General features: G+C 45.1%; 1 protein-coding gene across 2 annotated transcripts; it reads left to right on the top strand.

Moving 5' to 3' along the window:
- The first annotated feature begins 296 nt into the window (after positions 1-296).
- Btnl9 (butyrophilin like 9) lies at positions 297-18373 on the top strand. Of its 2 annotated transcripts, XM_057775448.1 has the most exons (11): positions 297-327; positions 2634-2762; positions 4606-4953; positions 6683-6964; positions 10370-10498; positions 11279-11311; positions 11594-11614; positions 13243-13263; positions 13448-13474; positions 16267-16293; positions 17235-18373. In XM_057775448.1, exons 2-11 carry the CDS (start codon positions 2654-2656, stop codon positions 17870-17872), a joined length of 1635 nt encoding a protein of 544 aa, XP_057631431.1. In that variant the 5' UTR covers positions 297-327; positions 2634-2653; the 3' UTR covers positions 17873-18373. The 2 variants fall into 2 exon arrangements, with proteins under 2 accessions (XP_057631431.1, XP_057631432.1); XM_057775449.1 differs by lacking the exon at positions 297-327 and having other exon boundaries at positions 2547-2762.
- The last annotated feature ends 1891 nt before the right edge of the window (positions 18374-20264 follow it).

The raw sequence follows: 20264 nt of genomic DNA, 5'->3' as shown, positions 1-20264 counted from the left end.
AGGGACACTTTGATTTAAGTTTCTTTAATTAGCAGTACAATTTGAATTCACTAGTTGATTGGTTTTGGAGCTGGATACCCTATGGTCTAGTCTCTTCTTCAGCGCAACTGGGCATAGCGCTGTTCGCAGCTGGGCGGTCCCTAACAGCGTTATGGTTTCAGGTTATTGATGCGCATGAAAGCCGAAGCCAGACCTGACACAACACAGCTGGTGGGAAGCTGGATGACAGAAAACAGGAGTTGTACACACAGAAACTTCACTCTACCACCCAATAGCTGTGTGCAAAGGGGCCCCCATGTAATTTGAGCTTATTGGTCAAAGTAGTGGGTGAGTGTTGGATGAATAAGTGCTCCATTTATGTTAGTTTTATTGCTGTGGGCTTATGGGTGAGTTGCGTGTGCATGGGGGCGGGCTGTGTGTACATGTGCTCCCTGTATTTTCAACCTCTTTTCCTGTGGCTTTGGTAGTGGAACGCGTGTGTGTATATCACAACAGAGAAAGGACAGCAGCGAAAGGGGAATCCTCTAGCGGTTCTGAAACGCACTCCCCGCCTTGCTTACCCCTTGGGAAAGAACAGACACTCTTTGTAGACTAACCAGAACAAGGGTTTACTAGGCTCCCGTCTGATGCCCTGACAGCCTCTCTTGAGTGGACCCATGACACCACTTGACGCAGCTGACAGATTCCTCACATTGGAGCACATCCAATTGGACCCGTAAATACAGCCTTGGTTCCATTGCTTTGTGAGCTGCTATCTGGGCAGTGGTACGTCCCATGTGGCTTTGCTCTTTTGGGGCTCTAAGTTCTGTCCAGTCCACAGGGCCGAGGCACAAAAGGGAAGGGAAGGAAACAAGATGAGGGACGAACACGAAGCCACTGTCCCTTCAGATGCGTTGCTGCCACTTGCCAGAGATGCCACACACACACGTCCATCAGCAGCCACAGACAAGAGGCCTTACTTTCCTTCAGAGCTTTGCTCTCTGCCCAGGACCTCTGGTCTTGTTAGTTGTTGCACAACTTAATGACCTCACTAAGTCATCCAAACAGACAAGTTGACTCCAGAGGGCTATCTGCCCTCCTCCCTCTAAAGGGAAACACAGAGGGAGTGGCCCCAACTTGTTCCTCGGTCTTCCCTCCACAACATCTGAGTCTGAGCTCCAAAGCCCCAGGACCTGGCACATTCACTTCTCAGGCCATTGCCCTCCCCACCCCACTATTGTGTTCCTACCTGTCTGGGTCCTTCAAGCCCAGGGTGCCACTCTGAGAAACCCTCATCAATTCCTTCTTCTCTGACGGCTTTTCTACTGTAGATTTTTACATCTTTTGCCAATGGTTTTGCAGATGGTGTGGCTGGCTCTCAGCAGAAAGAAATGCTAAGTGTCACTTAAGCCATTGCAAATAGGAAAACAGGTGGCAAAAAGACACAAGTAGAAAAGTGAGTTGGGTTAAAGAGTAAAAATCCACTGACTACTCCTTCCCTGGGGGAACTTTTGTGATGGGATAAACAGTTTCTAGAAGACAGCGGCAAACTGATGTTTTGAACGTGGACAGAGAGGGAGAAGGTGGCGACCTCTATCTATAGAGTGTTTCTTTATCTCTATGTTTGAGACAGGGTCTGGCTATGTAGCCCGGGCTCTCTTTACATTCATGATCCTTTGCCTCAGCCTTCGGCATGCTGGGATACCGGTGTGCACCACCACATGCAATTTAAGCAACATCTTGTCAACCCACAGAAGCCTTACACTTTTCCCTTGACATTGGTTCCTTCCAGTGCTCAAGCACAAACATTGGGGTTCATTTAGCTACAAAAGCTGCCTTAATCCTACAACTACATAAAGGAGCTATGTGGAGAGACTTGATGCACTCCAAGATGAGTAACCACATGAGATTGGCTGGCTGCTAGGTTTAGATGCTAACACAGAGCCCAAGGGGGACTTAGAGCTAGAGAAGATAGCTCTGTGTGGGATGAGTCTTAGTCTTCTGGACCACAGGAGGGAGAAGGGCTTGCCAGAGGTCTGCCTTTATCAGCTGGGCCTAAGGATGCTATAAATACGAGAATAGCGACTAGCTAACTCCCTGAAAGCACTACCTAAGGGATAAGAATAGATGAAATTGTCCCAGAATGTCCAAAAAGTTGGCAGGCAGCCACTCTGTTTTGGGGGTGAAAAACCCCAATTCTCTGTTCTTCTGTTTTATGAACCTGATGTTCCAGGGCAAAGAAAATTGTACACAGGGTCAGCGGTGGGGAGGAAGGGAGATAAAACTGCATTTGAGATTTTTCTGAGATTTCCCATTCCCTGGGGGAGTGTCTCTAACCCAGAGGAGGGTGAGACTGAGCACCCACACAATGTATGGCTCCATTCCTGACTCTAAACAATACTTGGCTTCCTCTGGGACCCTTCAGTCCTGTTCGCTCACAGTTCCATGAATTCCAACAAGCGCAATGGTAACAACATCACCTGGTAAAATTAGAAGCAGTTCTCACGTCCTGTCAGGGTTTAAAAGAAGCCACGGGCCTGATGTGAAAACTCCAAAATCAGAAAACAACAAATAACTGAGACAGCAACTGATACTCAGGCCTGCTGGGCGGAGGCTCACTGCCCACGTCACCTAGCATGTTTATTGCTTTCTAGGTGGCCCTCACTGCTGACAGATGGCAGATTTCTCAGTGTTCGTGGGGTTTCTGAAGCAAGTGCCTCGGTGCAGGAGCATCTTCTTCACCCATCTTTTCCTCATCCTCTGCTTGGGAGAGGTAGATACAGGTAATGTATTTGATCTGCAGCCATATTCAGTTCACCCAGGTAGGCTATGAACACCCAAACTCTGCCCCTATCTTTGCTAGGTGCCCTCTGGGAACGGGCCCTCAAAGTGCAGCAGCAGACCATACTAATTGCTAAAATGCAAAGGATTCCCATGCAAGGTTTTGGATTTTTTTTTGTTTGGTTTGTTTTTTCATTTGTTTTTGTCATTGTTTTTGTTGTTTTGTTTTGCTTTTGAGACAGGTTCCTGCTATGCAGCCCAGGGTGGCCTGGAATTCACGATCCCCTCGCTTCGGCCTTCCAGGTGCGGGGATTGCAGTTATATCTCACCATTCTCTACTTCCATACCAGCTGTTAAAGGGCCATAGCACTTGATACTCTTCCATCGGTTCACCAGCCCGTTTCCCATATACACCTTCCAGGAGCAAAGATAAGCACAGCTAGACCAATACTCTTTTCCTGAAAAGATTTGTAAAGAACACATTCCTTGGGAAGGAAATAGATGGAGGATGAACTTGGATGGGGTGAAGAGAGAAAGAAGCGGGGATGAAAGAGAGACCTCAGGTGTGAGAGAAAGTAGGCTGAAGAGACCCTAGAGAGTGAACATGTAGGAGGGTGACTGGGATTGACCAGCAATCATCCAGGAGGCTAAAGGTTTTGTCCAAATTGACATATGATCTATGGGCAAAGTGAAGGATGGGGAGGGAGATCTGGGATGTTTAAGCTTGGGGAAGAAGTTGTAACTGAGTTTGGAAAGGAGGAAATGGGCTAATTTAAGGACAGCAGAGAGACCACCTGGCAACCCCACGGAAGAAGAGAAATGTCCCGGGGAAAGGTGATGACAAGTCTCTCAACCTCAGAACTCAGTGGGCATTTAAATACTAAAATCAACGGAGCACAGCAGGCCCATAGGTTATGTTCCTGTATATTTTGTTTTTGTAGAAGCTGTGCATGTGCATTCTATTGATGAACACTGTGAACCCGCCTGTCCTAGCTAATTTATTGTCGATTTGACACAAGTCAGAGGTACCTGAGTAGAGGGAAGCACACTTGAGAAGATGCCTCCATAAGATTGGCCTGCATGCAAGCCTGTGCATTTTAAAATTGATAATTGATATGGGAGGGCCCAGCCCGTTGTGTGCAGGACCATCTTGGGCAGGGGTTCCAAGGGTATAGAAGAAACAGACTGAGCAGTCTACGGAGAGCAAAGACAGTACACAGCGTTCCTTCACGGCCTCTGCTTCAGTTCCTGCCTCTAGGCTCTTGCCTTGAGTCTCTGCTTTGACTTGCCTGTAATATGAAATAAGTCCTTTTCTCCTTGATTTGCTTTTAGACATGGCAGTTATCACAGCAAAAGAAATTTGAACAAAGACATGAAAAAAATAAGACTTTCCATTCTCATTGTGCAGAAATCACTGCCATCAGCCATATGGCTTCTCCCTTCAAGATATTTTTCTTAGCGCACTTGAGCAAATATGCAATTCTTGATTCTATATCACAGGCATAATTTTTTTTGTCAAATATTGCATTTAGTGTGCTCCCCTGACCGTATTTATGCAGCTCCCCAAATAGCATCTACTCTTGATTGATTCAAACCAGTAACCAGTCCAGCCCTGCGCAGTGCACTTGGTTGGAATGTGTGTATATATGTATTTTAACTTACACTCTGACTTTTTTCATGATAATTTCTTCTCCAGGAAACCACACGGGTTGTCCTCGGAGAGCAACTCATCGTTGTCCTTTGAATAGTTTGCTGTAGATTTCTGGTCTGCAAAGGGAAGTGAATTTTGAAAACTTAAGTTTTAAGTGGGTTGATCTTGGCTATTGTTTTGAATTGTTGTCCTAGATGAGGTCAAGGTGCTGGGCCCTGGAGAGTCCATGTTGGCCCTTGTCGGGGAAACGGTTGAGTTCCAGTGCCACTTGTCGCCATACCAGGATGCAGAGCACATGGAGATCCGCTGGTTCCGGACTCAGGTCTCAAACGTGGTGTACCTGTACCAGGAACAGCAGGGGCCCTCCGACCCGCAGATGCCAGAGTTCCGCAACAGGACGGTATTCGAAGCGAATGACATCGTAGATGGCAGCGTGACCCTGCATGTCCTCAGCGTGACTCCCTCCGATGAGGGCCAATATGGGTGCCGCTTTCTTTCCCACAACTTCTCTGGAGAAGCTATGTGGGAGCTAGAAGTAGCAGGTATGTTCCGGAGTTAGCCAGGAGCAGGAGACGGAGGAAAGGATCGGATTGGATTGGATAGAGCTGCCTTACACGCCAGGAGACAGAACCGCGTGAGGGAAATCTCAGATTGAGAACAAACACACACAATGTGTTAAAACATCAGGTGGGGATTAAAGAGATATTTCAGACGTCCATCCAGTGTCTGCCTAGCATGCACGAGGCCATGGTTCAATCCCCAGTACCAGGAAAGAAAGAAAGAAAAAAAGTTTTTTTTTTTTTTTTAGAAGTTAAAAAAAAAGGAAAGAAATCCTATAAAATCTATAGGCAGCAAATAAAAGGGAGAAAAGTTTATAAAAAAATATTGAATGACTTCAAAACAGCTGAAAGGGTAATTTTAGCCCTTAAGGACAAGGTGACTCAAAGTGACATCGAGGTATAACAGGCATTTGTGCAAGATTAATTTGTGCAGTATTACTTAGAGTTTCTTGAGTGCTGAAGCTTCCTGAAGGCCAGCGCATAGGTACCGAAAGTGCTCCATCACCACTGTCCACATTCTGAAGCTAGAAAGACAAGGAGCTCGATGAGCAGATGTGTAGGGATCACTAGAATCCATTAGGAAGATGGAAAAACACATGTAAAGAAATTTGATGATGTTTATTTTTATAACAAGAAATAAAGGGGACTAACACAGAAAGAAACGTAAGCAGCACAAGCTAGAAGCTAATAGATTTGGTTATCTAAGTAGTAAGGATTTAAGGAGTAAAAATTAGTGGAGAAAAGTCTGGGGCTTTCCTGATACTTCTTTTATATATCATTAGTATTTAGACATTAGTATTCCAATATATTTTTGATTTAAATAGAATTGCATCACTCTTCTCCCCCTTCTTTTCTCTCTCCAACCCTTTCCAGAGTCTCTCTCTCAAACCCTTCCCATACCCCCACTCTCAAGTTGACAGTCTTTTTCTTTGAGGATTATTGTTACATACAGGCAGAGTGGTCAGCCTTAAAGCTATATACATACTACCAACAAAAATGGACTCAAGATATATTATACACACATACATACACACATATTGATATTTTATAAGTTTTAAAATATATGGCTTGGAGTATAGGTCAGTGAGAGGATGTTTACATAGATGAACAAGAGCTGGATTTGACTCTTAGCACATAAATTGATACTTAAATGACAAATGATAGCTATATAGATAACAAAGCCAGCTCTATTTGACTGGAAAGAATTGCATATGTCATAGGCATTTGAGATTTAGTGAGAATTAACAGAGGATAGTCTATTGGAATTCTGGGCGCGACAACTCTTCATTGTAGTGGGGTCATTTATTGCACTTTTTTTTTTTTTTAATTTTCGAAACAGGGTTTCTCCGTGGCTTTTTGGTTCCTGTTCTGGAACTAGCTCTTGTAGAACAGGCTGGCCTCGAACTCACAGAGATCCGCCTGCCTCTGCCTCCCGAGTGCTGGGATTAAAGGCGTGTGCCACCACAACCCGGCTATTGCACATTATAACTAAATACATATAATCTTCCTCTGAATATTTCCTAATATCCCTGCCTAATCTAAACTGTTGTTTGGCAGTTCATAGCTGGAGGACTGTGAGCTCACAAACGCGATAAGAAGAGTAGTCATAATTCCTGACGTCATATTTTGACCTCAGATGGGGAACAGTGGCGTGAACAGTATGCAGGGCTTCTAGAAGTAAGCCTGATCTTCCCCACTCCTGCTTTCCCAGGGTTGGGCTCAGACCCACTCATCTCCCTTGAGGGCTTCAACGAAGGAGGCATTCGGCTGCGATGCAGTTCCAGTGGCTGGTACCCCAAGCCCAAGGTTCAGTGGAGAGACCACCGGGGGCAGTGCCTTCCTCCAGAGTCTGAAGCCATCATTCGGAATGCCCAGGGCCTGTTCAGTCTGAACACATCTGTAACTGTCCGAGGAGGGGCTCATAGTAACGTGTCTTGCTCAATCCAGAACCCCTTGCTAGCCCAGAAGAAAGAGTTTGTACTCCAGATTGCAGGTCAGTAGGCACCGGCTCACATGTATCCTGATCATCGAAAGCTCCATGTTGGTTGGCCCAGGATTCTGAGGCCTGGCTGGGTACGGGATAGGTTGGCTTTGAAACCTGGATCTACTTGGCTAAGAGTAACTCTGAGAGTGCAGCTGACAACCAAGCAGTAAGTGAGGAGGCCCGAGAAGCAGCATTTCTATACCATAGGTCATGCAACAAACTTGTAAGGCTCATTATAGATCACCATGGAAACTCATCTGTTACTAACATCATCCCTCAAGCCACTACTTGTAGAACCCCAAATCCCAACACCCTGGCTCTCGTCCCAGGAGGGATTCAGATGATAAAACAAGTGACTAAGAGCACGCCCTAGAAGGTGGGAGTGCTGTAGAGACCCAAGAAGCAGAAGAAGGCACCTGGGGGTGACGTCATGTAGCTCTGGGTTATAAGAAGGTGACTCGGGTCAACAGATGTTCAGGCAAAGAGTTGAAATTTCATCCATTGCTTGGTTTCAAAGTCCACTGTGTTAAATTTTATTTTATTTTCTGTGTATGGCTGTTGGCCTGCATGTATGTCTGTGCACCAATTGCGTGTTTGGTGCCCTCAGAGGCCAGGAAAGCTCATAAGATCCCCTGTAATTGGAGTTACCAATGGTTGTTAGTATCCATGTGGGTGCTGAGAACCAGAGACGGGTCTTCTAGAAGAGCAGCAAGGTCTCTAAACTGCTAACCCATCTTTCCGGCCCTTTATTGTTTTAAGCCTTGAAAACCAATCTAACCTATGGGTTATTTTTTCCTGTAAATCTAAATCAATAGTTAGAAAACACCGTCTTCCTTTGTATCAGGCAGATACAATCAACTGCATGCACGATCTCAAGACAAACTGTAACAAGCCCTTAAGCAGGTGGACTTGGCAGCATTATTTGTCATGCACAGATCATTCTAAAGTCCCCTGGTAACTGGGTGGTGGGGGAAGTCTGTGTTAGCTGTCTTAATCCAAAGGGAAAGTAAAGTACGTCCATCTCTAAGGCAAGCATGAAGCTACAGCCTGGAGCTGGACCCTAAATTTAAATTCCCAGAGTCCGAAAGGATTTGGGTGTCTTGTCCTGAATGTTTGCATGTCAGATAGAAAGTCCTGAAGAACAACAGTCCTAGGCTATAAAGCTGCCGAAGTTGTTTAGCTTTCAAACAGACTTACTTGCTTCTCAGAGGAATAAGGAATTTGATTTGAAAAAAAAAAATCCTAAAGGGAAACTGAGAGCTACTAATTTCTTTTAATATCAGGAAAAGTTTGGATTTCCTTCCTTCCTTTGTTTTCTTTTTAGATCCATATATATATATATATATATATTCATATCATTTAATAGTTTATTATTAAGTTTACATATATAGACCTTTAGATCTGTACATACTTGCCCAAGTCCACTGCTCCTAATGGATATCAGGTGGAGACACCAAGGGGTTGGAACAGAGGGCCTAGGTCTAGCCACCAAGTCAGGGAGACGGCAGATTGGGAGGGAAAGCTGTATGGGAAGGATAAATCTAGTGTGGCCAACTCATTCATACAAGACCATGAAAATAAAGTTCTAGAAAACTAACAAATGCTAAGCAAAACAAACCAGACTCAAAAGGAAAAAAGACTGTGTGACTTTACTTACGTACGTGAGGACCTTACTTCACATACTTCTTCTAAAGAAGGGGCTTCATCTTAAGCCACATAATGAGTGGTGGCTGATCTCAGCTCTAGAAGCGTGTTCTGATAGCAGAATTGTGAAGGATATCCTGAAAATAGCCCCTTAAGGAGCTAAGGAGCAGGGCCATAAAATTTAACAAGGTGGTGGCACACACCTTTAATCCCAGCACTCGGGAGGCAGAGACAGGTGTATCTCCATGAGTCTGAGGCCAGCCTGGTCTTCAAGAGCTAGTTCCAGGACAGGGAAACCCTGTCTCGAAAAATCAAAAAAAAAAAAATAATAATTAATGAGGTTCAGATGTTCCTAGGAAGTATTCTATCTTTGAAGATACCTTGTCAGTTATTAATGGCTCTTTGTTAGGGTTTTTTGCGCCCAAAAACTGACCGACAGTTTCAGAAACTACCTTACCCTATGCCCTCCTTACCCAATCTCAAGATGACAGGACACAAACTCCCGAGATTGTGGTATTTCCCCTTTAAAAGTTCTCCCCCTCCCTGGGTTTGGGACTGCCCTTCCCTCACCCACTGCTGGAGGTGTGGCCCAAACTTGAGTCTGAATATTGAAAACCCTCTTGTGCTTTACATAGGAATTGGTTCCATGGAGTTTCTCTTTCAGGGATATTTAGCTTGGGCATAACACATAAGGTACCCAGGATAGTCAAGTCCATCTAGAGAGTGAAGTAGAGGTTGTGAAAAGCCTAGAGGCTAAGAGTGAATGAGGTGTCAGTGTTCGGTGAACAGCATGGGACAATGAAAATGTGTTAGAAATGAACACTGATGTGCACATAGGCGTGGCTAAGATGAGGGCTAGGATTTAGCTCCTTGATTCAAAGTCTGTCTCTCTCATGAGACCCCAGAAGAGCAACCAGCGCTTTTAACCACTGTGATCTCAGGCTCATTTTACTGTACTTAGAGGTTAAAAATATACTTTTAAAGAAACACCCTTCTGAGATAATGTGATATCTCTGAATAATTAGATCACACAGACACAAACTTTTTTTTTTAATTCTTTTTTAATTAAAATTTCCAACTGCTCCCCGTTTCCCATTTCCCTCCCCTCCTCCCACACATTGCCCAGACACAAACTTTATTAAACCGACACAGCTGTTTCTTCAGGGTTACACTCCAGTTTTGCCCTCATCCCCTCATCTTCCGGGCACTCTTGGACCTGCCCTGACCTGCATGCAGCCACAAGCCACATCCTACCTTTGGGGATTATTTGGGAAGCAGCTGTGGTTAAACAACTATTGGTTTTGTTGGGAATTCTTCCGGTGCCGTGAGAACTGAGATAAATGTCAGGAAGCAGGTGACAACCCGTGGATTCTCCAACCAGGTAGAACAGCTCACTGGTTTTCAAAAGCAAAATACTTTGGATTCATTCAAGGGTAGCATTAGAGCCAGAAGAAGTGATCTCCCGGTTATAAGAGGAAAAGGGTATACCGGGACCTGTCATTCATCTTCAGTTTACAGCGCTCCCTTCTCTCTGCCCGTGCTCACACCAGTCCAAGTCCTGCCATTGCACCAGATCCTACCTGGAGTGAAGGTTGTTCAGCTGCCCTCATGTCTAGTTCATGCCTGGCTACAGGGGCTGGCACGGAAGGTGTAACTGGCCACCCTAAGGTCCCTCAAGGCTTTCCGGAATGTGACGTCCAAGATAGTCTTGTTTCAGTGGCTAGTGGCGCCTAAGTCGAGACACCAAACCCCATGAGACATGTCTTCCAGATGTATTCCTACCCAGAACGTCCCCCTGGAAGAAAGCGTTCCTGGGAACCCTGGCGGCCCTTCCACTCAGTCTTGCTGTGCTCACCATCCTGGCGCTGCAGTACTTTTACAAGAAGCGGTGCTCCCAAGGTATGACTCAGACCCTGGAGCTGGATTTGCTCCATAGTGATGCAGTCTAGTGGTCTGGACCTGGTCTGTTTTCTCTGCCAGTTAAAGAACTAAAAGGCGGGGGTGGGAGGTGGGAGGTGGGGGGTGGGTGGGGATGGGTGGGGGGGTGGAATCTGCAGCACAACGGGTAGCAGCAGAGAAATCTCAAGCACCGCAGACAGAATCGACAGCTGAAAAGGGAATTTGTTGGGGTTGAGGAAACACACACAGACAACAGACGGAGAAAAAGACCCTCTGCGAAGCTAAGGGGCAAGGAGGGCGGCAGGAGATGGTAGCCAGGGGACGGGGAGGAGGAACCCGAAATGCCGAAAAAATCCGATCTCTTCCGGAGGGCCGGGGTTTTAAAACCTCTGAAGAGTCTTCCTCCCCTACTTTAGGGTTGGTCAGACTGAGGACAGATAGGACGCTTGATTGGAACGCAAATGTGGTGTCCTGATCAGACCTTGTTGAGCCAGTCCACCAGCAGGCCTGCTGGTGGGAGGCAAAAGCTGTTAGGCTTCTGTCTCAAGTCAGGAGGTTGAGGAAGAAGCTGGTCATCTTGGAAATTTGCCACCTTAATTACCTAGCCACAGTCCCTCTCCCTATCTGTCTGCCTACCAGGGAGTCTAACTGGTAGTCTCTCAATAGGAAAGGGGTGGGGTGTGGGGGCATGGAAGGACACAGCAGCAGAAGGCAACTCAGACTGGAATGACAGTCAGCTTCAGGCAGGACTCAGCTTTCCCCATTTATTCTTTCTTTCAGAAAAGCTGAAGAAGCAGGAAGAAAAGGACAGAGGTAAGCCAGCAGAGATGCTCTCTCCTCACATCCCAGAGCAGGGTCCAGGGACCTTCTGGGTTTCCAAGGCAAGGGCCTCAGTTTTACAGGGACATCTAGGAGAAGGGTAGAGAGGGGATGACAGGGTTTGCTCGGATTGACAGTGTCCAGGCACCCAGATGAACTTCCGGATGCATAGGGCTAAATCTGTACACCTTAGGGGAGTGAGGTACCCATATTCATAATCTGCCCTGTCTGGTCGTTCCCCACTCTGAGAGCATCCTTTTTCTCTTTTGTCTTCAGGAAGACTGATTGCACGGTTGGGTAAGTTCCGGGTTCCTCACCACAAGGCAGGCTGCGGAACAAGTGGGTTTAGCTGGCCACCTCTGGAGCAGAAAGGGGCATTCAAGGCACTAGGCTCCTTAGAGGAAGAGAAGGAGGACACCCATCTGGTTCTCGATCTGGCTTTGTGCACCTCTTCTTCTTCGATCAGACTGAGATGCGGTGCCTGTGGGCGCCCCGCTTTAGGGTTAATTCAACAGAAGAACCTCTGAAGAGACCCTGCTGGAGTCTTTACCCCCTCCAGTTCATGTTCCTGAGATTCATCTTTTTAACCCAAATGACACTGTGAAGAAAGATCCTTGAACTTGCATGAAAATGGGAATGCTTTGGTAATTACTTTTCCTCTCATCAGAACACACCAACATAAAACCATGGAGGGGTGTGGTGTAGCTGAAGGCTGCACAAAGGAAGTTGAGGAACCTGAGCTCCTTGGTAAAGGCTGGTGATTCCAGTATTCCACTAGTGAGGCAGACCCAAGGGGCTTGGTAACTTTCAGGCCATGCTGCAGAGAGAGACCCTGTCTCAAAAAAGGCAAAGGAGATTAGTGATCCCACATAAAGGGGAGATGGAGAAGGCCCCCATAATTAGATTGAAGATCCAGAGAACCAAAATTTGACTGCCCTGTCAAAACTCCAGCTGAAACTGAAAGAGTAGAGAGCCCTGTATTACTGCCTATTCAATCCTACCAAGCAAAACCACTTCAGTGAGTCAACATCACAGCCTGAATTAGTATATCGATTGCTTTCCAAAGAATTCAAAGGATGGAGAGACCAGAGGACTGTGTTATGGAGACAGAGCTGGATCCTTTCCATCTAGGCAGGAGAAATAATTGCCCTTTCTGTCTTTAAACGAAGTATTAAACAAAGTACTCAGCAATGACCTCCAAATCACATAGGCTGTGCCTGGTCCTGGGCTTAATCATGTGCTCTGCCTCCCCACCTCCTCTCCTCCCCACTACACCAGGTAAATCTTGTGATTTCAGAAAGAATAAACCCCCCTCTCCAACTAGATCAGAGCCTTGAGAAAAAACCCTTTAGAACCAAGGCTGTTTTCCCTCCCTGGCCCACCGCCTGTTGGTTTCTTCCTCTGAAATGAAGACAGGCTAAAGGCTCTGCAATGCTGGGCATGAGCCTCCTTCTGCAGGGCAATGTGGCATCAAGGAGAGAGTTGCAGTCAGAAGTAGTTTCAGATTAAGGATCTGTAGGCAGAGACTGCTCATTTGTTCATGGCTGCCCTGACCCGAAAAATCACACAGAAACTGTATTAATTACAGCACTAGTTGGCCAATAGCTTAGGCTTCTTATTAACTAACTCTCACATGTTAAATTAACCCATTCCTATTATTTTATATTTTACCCTGAAGCTTGTGGTTTACCAGTAAGACTCCGGAGCATCTGTCTCCTTTGGCAGCTACATGGCCTCTTTCTGACTCCTTCTTTTCTCCTCTATCTCTGCTTGAAATTTCCACCTTGCTCTATTCTGCCCTGTCATAGGCCTAATTAGCTTCTTTATTCATTGTCAAAGAAAGGCAAGACACATTCAGAAGGACTTACACCGAGGTTCCTTAATCTTTGCCTCAGAAGGTTGATGTTTCTCTGTTTTTCTTGCAGAGAGACTTCAGACAGAGCTTGGTAAGTTCCCTCCACACCAGAACTTACTTCCTGTCCTGTCTTTGTACCTGGCTGCCCACGCATGATACCCTGGCTGGAACGACACTGACTGTGGGTGGTGGGGGAAGGGAGGATTAGACAACTGTGACACGAATGTGACGTGGCTTCCTGACTTTCCAACTCTCCTTTTCCTTTGCTCCTTCAGACTGGAGAAGGTCCGAAGGCCAGGCTGGTGAGTAAAGCCCCCTTCTCTCCCACTGCATCTCACTAGGCTCCCTGACTTAGCATGTTTGAATCACATCCCTCTAAATGCATTTCCAACTTAGGGCATTTTTCCACAAGTGAATTTGCAAGTAACTTGAAAACATACTGTGAACTTTACATTGAAAATGTTCTAAGTTAGAAATGCAAGCAACACAGTGCTGGGGTGTTGGATAGGTACCTTCTGATCACGTGATTGTCTAGGCAGTGACTCTCTGTGTCTTCCCAGCATTTACACCAGCCTGAGAAAAGACCAAAGTTCTAAGTATGATTTCTAATGAATACAAATGGTTTTCACACCATTGAAGAGCAAAACAAACAAATAAAAAAAACTTAAGTCAAGTTATCAATAGCCAACTCCTCTCTGTTCATTGCAACATCATAGTCTCTCTGGTGCTTCCACTTCTCTCCTACGATTCACATGCTGTGTGTATATTTTACTTGGTAGAGGTCAGACTCAGGTTTCACTTTTATATTTATTTACATTTATTATAATAATATATCCATTATAGGTATGATTTATATATTTTATAGTTATATAAAGTATGCATTTATCTATATATTTATTTATATAAATATATTTATTTTATATTATATTTACATATAAATTATCCATATAATTTATATTACATGTTATATTTATTGTCCGGAGGCTACATTTGGGAAAACATTGCTTCTAATCCTGATTACACAGCAGAATCACCTGAATTTCTGATGCTCACCCTCAAACTGCTGGTGGGTTTAAAGTGGACATGCTATTATATATATAAATACATCTCTTCATACCTGAATGAAAATGAGGACATGGTCATTCCTAGGTATGGTTGAGGATCAGGGTTCTATTGCAGATATGAGGGAGAGTACAGCCAAAGGCGTCCGGAAGAGAAGACTGAACCAGCCCATTCAAAGTCTCCCTTGCTTTATACATACATCACTGTTTAAATATCCACTTCATAGTATGTTGGGTCCATTTCTTCCTGCCGGTTCTCGCTGCCCACCACTGCAAACCACACTGAATAAGCCTGAAGTATGCTGTCCTATCACCCTTTTTCTCTAGGAGGTACATCCAGGAAGGGAGATTAGGCTGTCAGATAGGCAAAGGTTTCCCAGAGGGCCATACTCCTGCAGTTGGCTATGGTGAGGCTCTGTCCACCTGCACCATGTGTGACCCAGCTCTCTAAGTTTGCTGGCCCATGGGGATAAATACTTTCTCATTCCTTTATTGTTGGCTCCTCTCTAGATGCTGACTTTGAACACACACACACATATTCTTATTGATATATTTTATAATGGCTATGTATATATCCTTGTTAACATATATATGTTTTATTATTGACATTAAACAATATGGATTCCGTTTTGCTATTGTGTCATTTGCTGTTTGTCTTGTCCATGTTCCCCTTAGTGAAGAGAGATCATTACTTTCCATAAAGTTTAATTAATCAAACTTTTACCTATGGCTTCTACTTCTGAAGCTGAAGATCTTTGCTAAGGATACCACAATGTATATTGTCTTATCATTTCTTAATTTATACTATATTTCTCAGCCTTCTGTTAGTGTCACATAATACCTGAAACAGTAAACTTCCAGTGAGCAAAGGTTTTCTTGGGGTCACAGTTTCAGAGTTAATCCATGGTCACTTGGGTCAGTGGCAAGGCAGTAGGAAGTAAGGAATATGTGGTAGAGAAAGCTGCTTGTTTCATGGTAGGCAGAAAGCAAAAAAGAGAAGCAGGAGAGATCAGAAACTAAGGTTCCACATAGTGCAGAGCTTGGACTAAACCTTTAACTTGAGGCCATTTGGGAAAGTTTCAGACCCAAACTGCAATAATATGTTTTGTGTATAGGTCATTAATCAGTCCTACAGAAGTCCCCACACTGGGTGTGAGGGGATGATAATGCACTGACTTGTCTGTGTGTATTGAATGGGTCTTCTCAATGCCATTTAGTATACCAGCCAAAATTCTCCCATTGAGGCAAGGTTTCACCTTGAGCATCTATTCAGTGTGGAAGTGCTTGTCCCTGGACTCACCTCCCCACTCCCTGTTTTCACCATTGTGGCTTTGACAGCATCTAAGAGTTCAAGGTTTCTTCCCCACATCTATTTCCCTTTTAAAGTTAATGAACCTTTAAAATATTAATTTACACAGTTCCTTTAAAAATTCTCAAGTTGATTTGGATGAATGGTTCAAAATTTATAGGCAAACTAACATTGAATCAATGTTTTGCTAGGACTAAGCTATTCATGTAAGAGGTGTGTATCTTTAAAGTCCCATGGACTGTTTTGATTCGAGTCCAGGGTTAATCCCCTAGAACCTTGAAAAATGTTTCTATCACTTTGGATCAACTCTTTGTTCCAAAACAGAACAAGAGAAAACTGGAGAAAAATCTACTCAGAATGGTCCACAATAAAAAGGGAGACTGTGGAGAGAAAACGGGGTATCTAGAAGGCATCTTAGGACAGAGTCCCATTCAGCAGAGCCTCCAGGACTGAGCTTGGCCAGGCAGATAGGTTTCATTTCCATCCTATAGGGTACCAAGGCTGCTTGTTCCTTGCTTCTGTGTTCCATCTTCCCAATGTAACTCGAGGCTACATACCACTTTGGTAGAACCCAGCACAATCGTTAGACCCCTGTCCAATCCAATCCAGAGGTGGGGACAAGGTTATTTAATTTGTGGACAGCTCTTGAGCAAGGGAAGCCACCCTCAAGGTCCCAGGGTTGTTGGCTGAGCTCTCTGAGTCCCTTCTCTCTCTTTGCTTTCAGAGTGGAGAGCGGCCCAGCAATATGCAGGTAAGTAACTGAAGCTGCCCAGTGAGACTGGTGACAAGATCAGGCAGGGTCTTGCATAGAAGAGATAAGGAGGGGTCTGACATTGGAGGAAGGGTTTTTCCAGGAGCCAAGTCCATCTCCTGGAAATGAACACAGAGTATACATGCAGCATGCTGCATACTCTCATGTGCACACATGTTTCGAATACAAGCTGTTCACAAAGAGGCACAGCTTTGGGGGTCTACTGGTTCATTTCCTAAGGGCAGGAAGGAAGGCTGCTTCTGGAATCTGTGTGCAGAAGGAAAGGTAGCGTCTGAAAGGAATCTCCCAAGTCATTTCTCAGAAGGGGCCCTCAGAGGCATGATACACACTGAAATCCCAGCATGGGGAGGCTGAGGCAGGGGGTCACGAGTCAAGACCAACCTGGGTTATATAGAAAGACTTTGACTCAAGAAACCGGTAGGTGGGTAATTGGGGGCTCTCCTCCAATTTCTCAATCATCGAGTGGATATGTGTTTGGAGCAAGGGTGCTGGAGTGTAGGTCATTGGATTAAATGATCTCAGAGGTCCACTGTAGTTTTAAGAATCTTAGAATTGCTGTAAAGAGGAGGCGACCTGGTGGTGAAACCAAAGGAAACAAGCTACAAAAGACCTGATTCCACGCTAGTGAACCTCCCCCATGACTTACTTTATTTGCAACCGAAGAATGGGATTCGGGACTTTTCTGTTAGGAAAGGAATGGGCTTCAGGGGTGTGCCATTCTGGGAAAGGGGATGGTTGAAAGAGAGGGTGTGTGCCAGAGTGTGTGCGTTTGCTATTCCACCAGTTGGTCCAACTGGAAAAACTAGACGTCTGAGGAGTGAAAGAATGGAGGGGGAGAGCAGGGCAAGGATGGAGGTGGGGGAAGAAGGAGAGGTACCTGAACCTTCCCCAGTGGGTACTAACCCTAATCTTCTGCTCAGTGGACATGACCTTGGATCCCACCACAGCACACCTTAGCCTGGAGATCTCAGACGACCTCAAGAGTGTGTCCTCCAGACCGGGGGTGCCCAGTATTGTGGTCCACGGCCCGCAGCGGTTCTCAGAGCAGACATGCGTGCTGAGCCGGGAGCGTTTCTGCAGCGGCCGCCACTACTGGGAGGTGCACGTGGGCCGGCGCAGCCGCTGGTTCCTGGGCGCTTGTCTGGAGTCGGTGGAGCGCTCGGGGCCCGTGCGCCTGAGCCCCGCCGCCGGCTACTGGGTCATGGGGCTGTGGAACAGTTGCGAGTACTTCGTGCTGGACCCGCAGCGCGTGGCGCTGACGCTACGCGTGCCTCCCCGGAGGGTGGGCATCCTGCTGGACTATGAGGCAGGGAAGCTGTCTTTCTTCAATGCGTCTGATGGCTCGCACATCTTCACTTTCACCGACACTTTCTCTGGGGCGCTCTGCGCCTACTTCAGGCCCCGAGCCCACGATGGCAGCGAACACCCGGATCCCCTGACCATCTGCTCTTTGCCCGTTAAAGGGCCACATGTCCTCGAAGAGGACGACAATGACAATTGGCTACAGCCATATGAGCCCTTTGACCCCTCCTGGGCTGGTGATGAGGCGCTGTCATGACCTCAAGGCCAGGTCTAGGCAGTGTCCTGAACTCCCGGACAGCGCTTTGCTCCCCTGCTGCCAAAGCATGCAGAGGCCCTTGGAATATGTATTTGTGTATATATAATTATTTTAAAGACAGCAGGCAAAAAAGAGACCGTTTATGTATATAGCAAGACTATGGAGTGTGCACTGTGGGAATGGAAAAGAAGTCAGACGTATTCGCTAATTTGTGAATAGCTTTGCATATTTTGTGTAATTTTGTATAGTCTGTAAAAGTCTAGAAGTAATGACATTTCATAAGTAATGAGTTCACCTATGGCTCAGATCTGAATGTTAAACATCATTTCCTCCTAAAATGAAATGGGAGAAATGGCTGATTCCAGGACTGGGTAAAGAAGGCCCAAAACTTGGACCATTTTGGCTATAAAATAAAAGTCAGCAGAAACTTATAGGAAGCAGCGTAGATCAGATCTACTGGGCAAAAAGGGAACTGTGATTAGTAACTGTGGAGTACATACTTTAAAACCAGAGAAAATGTTAAGAGTTCTCACCATAAAAAGGGTAGGTGAGGTAGTCTAGATGTCAGTTGGTTTGCTTTAGCCAATCCAGCACGCACACATTTATGAAAACAATGTCCACCACAGATATACACATTTTTTGCTTGTCAGTTAAAATAAGCAAATAAACATATTTTTTTTTAAAAAAAAAAAGCAAAACACATATTACAGTCTGTAGTGACTTCCCTGGCCTTCTATGAGGCATTATTAACATGAAAATCCATAATGGCACTGATGGGGCTGGGGTAGAGGTCAGGGGCAGGGTGCTTGCCTAACTTGAGGGACAAGACACATCTTCAGCTTCAGGGACACTTCCTCTGGGGCAGCATATTAGTTTCCCAGCATAGCAAGGGAAGGGTTAGGATGGCAAGAATGCAGAGTTACTCCAAAAAACATACATACTGGCAACAACATACAGACTGAACAAGCTATATTTAGGAATATATATGTAGACACATATACATGTACACATGTAATAGCAATTATTTTTAAAAGGCCATGAATTTGAAAGAGAGTAAGGAGTTACAGTATTGGGGGGAGGACTTGGGAGGGGAAGAGAAAAATACTGTAATTTTATTATGATCTCTGAAATTAAAAAATAAAATAATGTAGCATTAGCTACTAACTAAAATCCACATGGATAAGTCTATGCCAGAACTTTAATTTGTTTTTCTTTTTCCATTTTTTCAAAGGAGAACCTTTAAAAATAGCCTAATGATCTCTATCTAAAAGATAATGACGAGGAGTGTGGAATGGAACAGCTATTAGCTTTACATCATGGAAATAATTCATATAGACAGAAGGAGTAATGGGTGCTAAAATCACTGGGCAAAGTCTGCTGGAAAGCAAGAATTTTCCACAGTCTTCAGTAGCAATCTTACATACTTCTTAAAAGTAAGGGGAAGAAGGGCTTCGGGGATCTTTCCTCCACTCCTTAGCATCCTCCCTTCTTGGACGTGCTTTTTCTTTTCTCAAAAAGCTATCTCTATTTGTACTGCATGCCTACTTAAAAGGCATGGCTTTTCTCCATCTCCTCCTTGTGGCTGCCAGAATTTTAATCTCATCTGTCCCAGTTTGCAAAAGCCTCTAATAAAATTGTCCTTGAGCTTCCTTAAGGGGGGGGGGGGGAAGAAAGGGAAAAGTATCTTTGCAATGGTAATCTGCAAGATGAACCAAGTGATGACATTTACATATTCAAGGATGAGACGAGACATCAGGTCAAAGGAAAATGATTAAGAGCCCAAACTCTTTTTAAAAACTTGGGTGAATGCTGATTTTCTGAGTGAAATATTAGTGCTGTAGTCATTCAGGGAAATACTGCTCTTCACAAATATGTCCAGAGAAGGTCTTTTATGGGTTGACTCACAGTGGGGTAGGGATGGCTACAGCCCACTTTCGGGATTCAGCTGTTGAATGACTACCACTTGATGAACAAAGGCTTCCTCCTTGGGCAGGAGATGTAGCTCAGTGGTAGAGCACTCTTCCAGCATGTGCTCTGGGTTTGATGCCCAGCATCACATTAAAAAGCAAACAGTCAGGCAGTGGTGGCTCACTTTTAATCCCAGCACTCGGGAAGCAGAGGCTGAGGAGCTCTGATTTGGAGGCCAGCCTGGTCTACAGAGTGAGGACAACCAGAGCTACCCAGAAAAAAATCCCGTCTTGAAAAAACAACAAAACAACAACAAAAATACAGAGCGCCCTATTCCATCATAAGCATTCTAAACTAATGCTACTCTGTCTTGATTGTTTCCTCTGACAATAAGGTAGAAAAGCCTTTTAATTTAAACTTTAAAATGTATCCAGAACCTGTTAACTTCTGGTCACTTTCTTTTCTACCCAGAACCAAACTCTAT

The sequence above is a fragment of the Chionomys nivalis genome, chromosome 7 (genome assembly GCF_950005125.1).
Source record: "Chionomys nivalis chromosome 7, mChiNiv1.1, whole genome shotgun sequence".
Lineage (NCBI taxonomy): Eukaryota > Metazoa > Chordata > Mammalia > Rodentia > Cricetidae > Chionomys > Chionomys nivalis.
The sequence above is the reverse complement of the archived record's forward strand: the minus strand, read 5'-3'. Positions and strand labels throughout refer to the sequence as shown.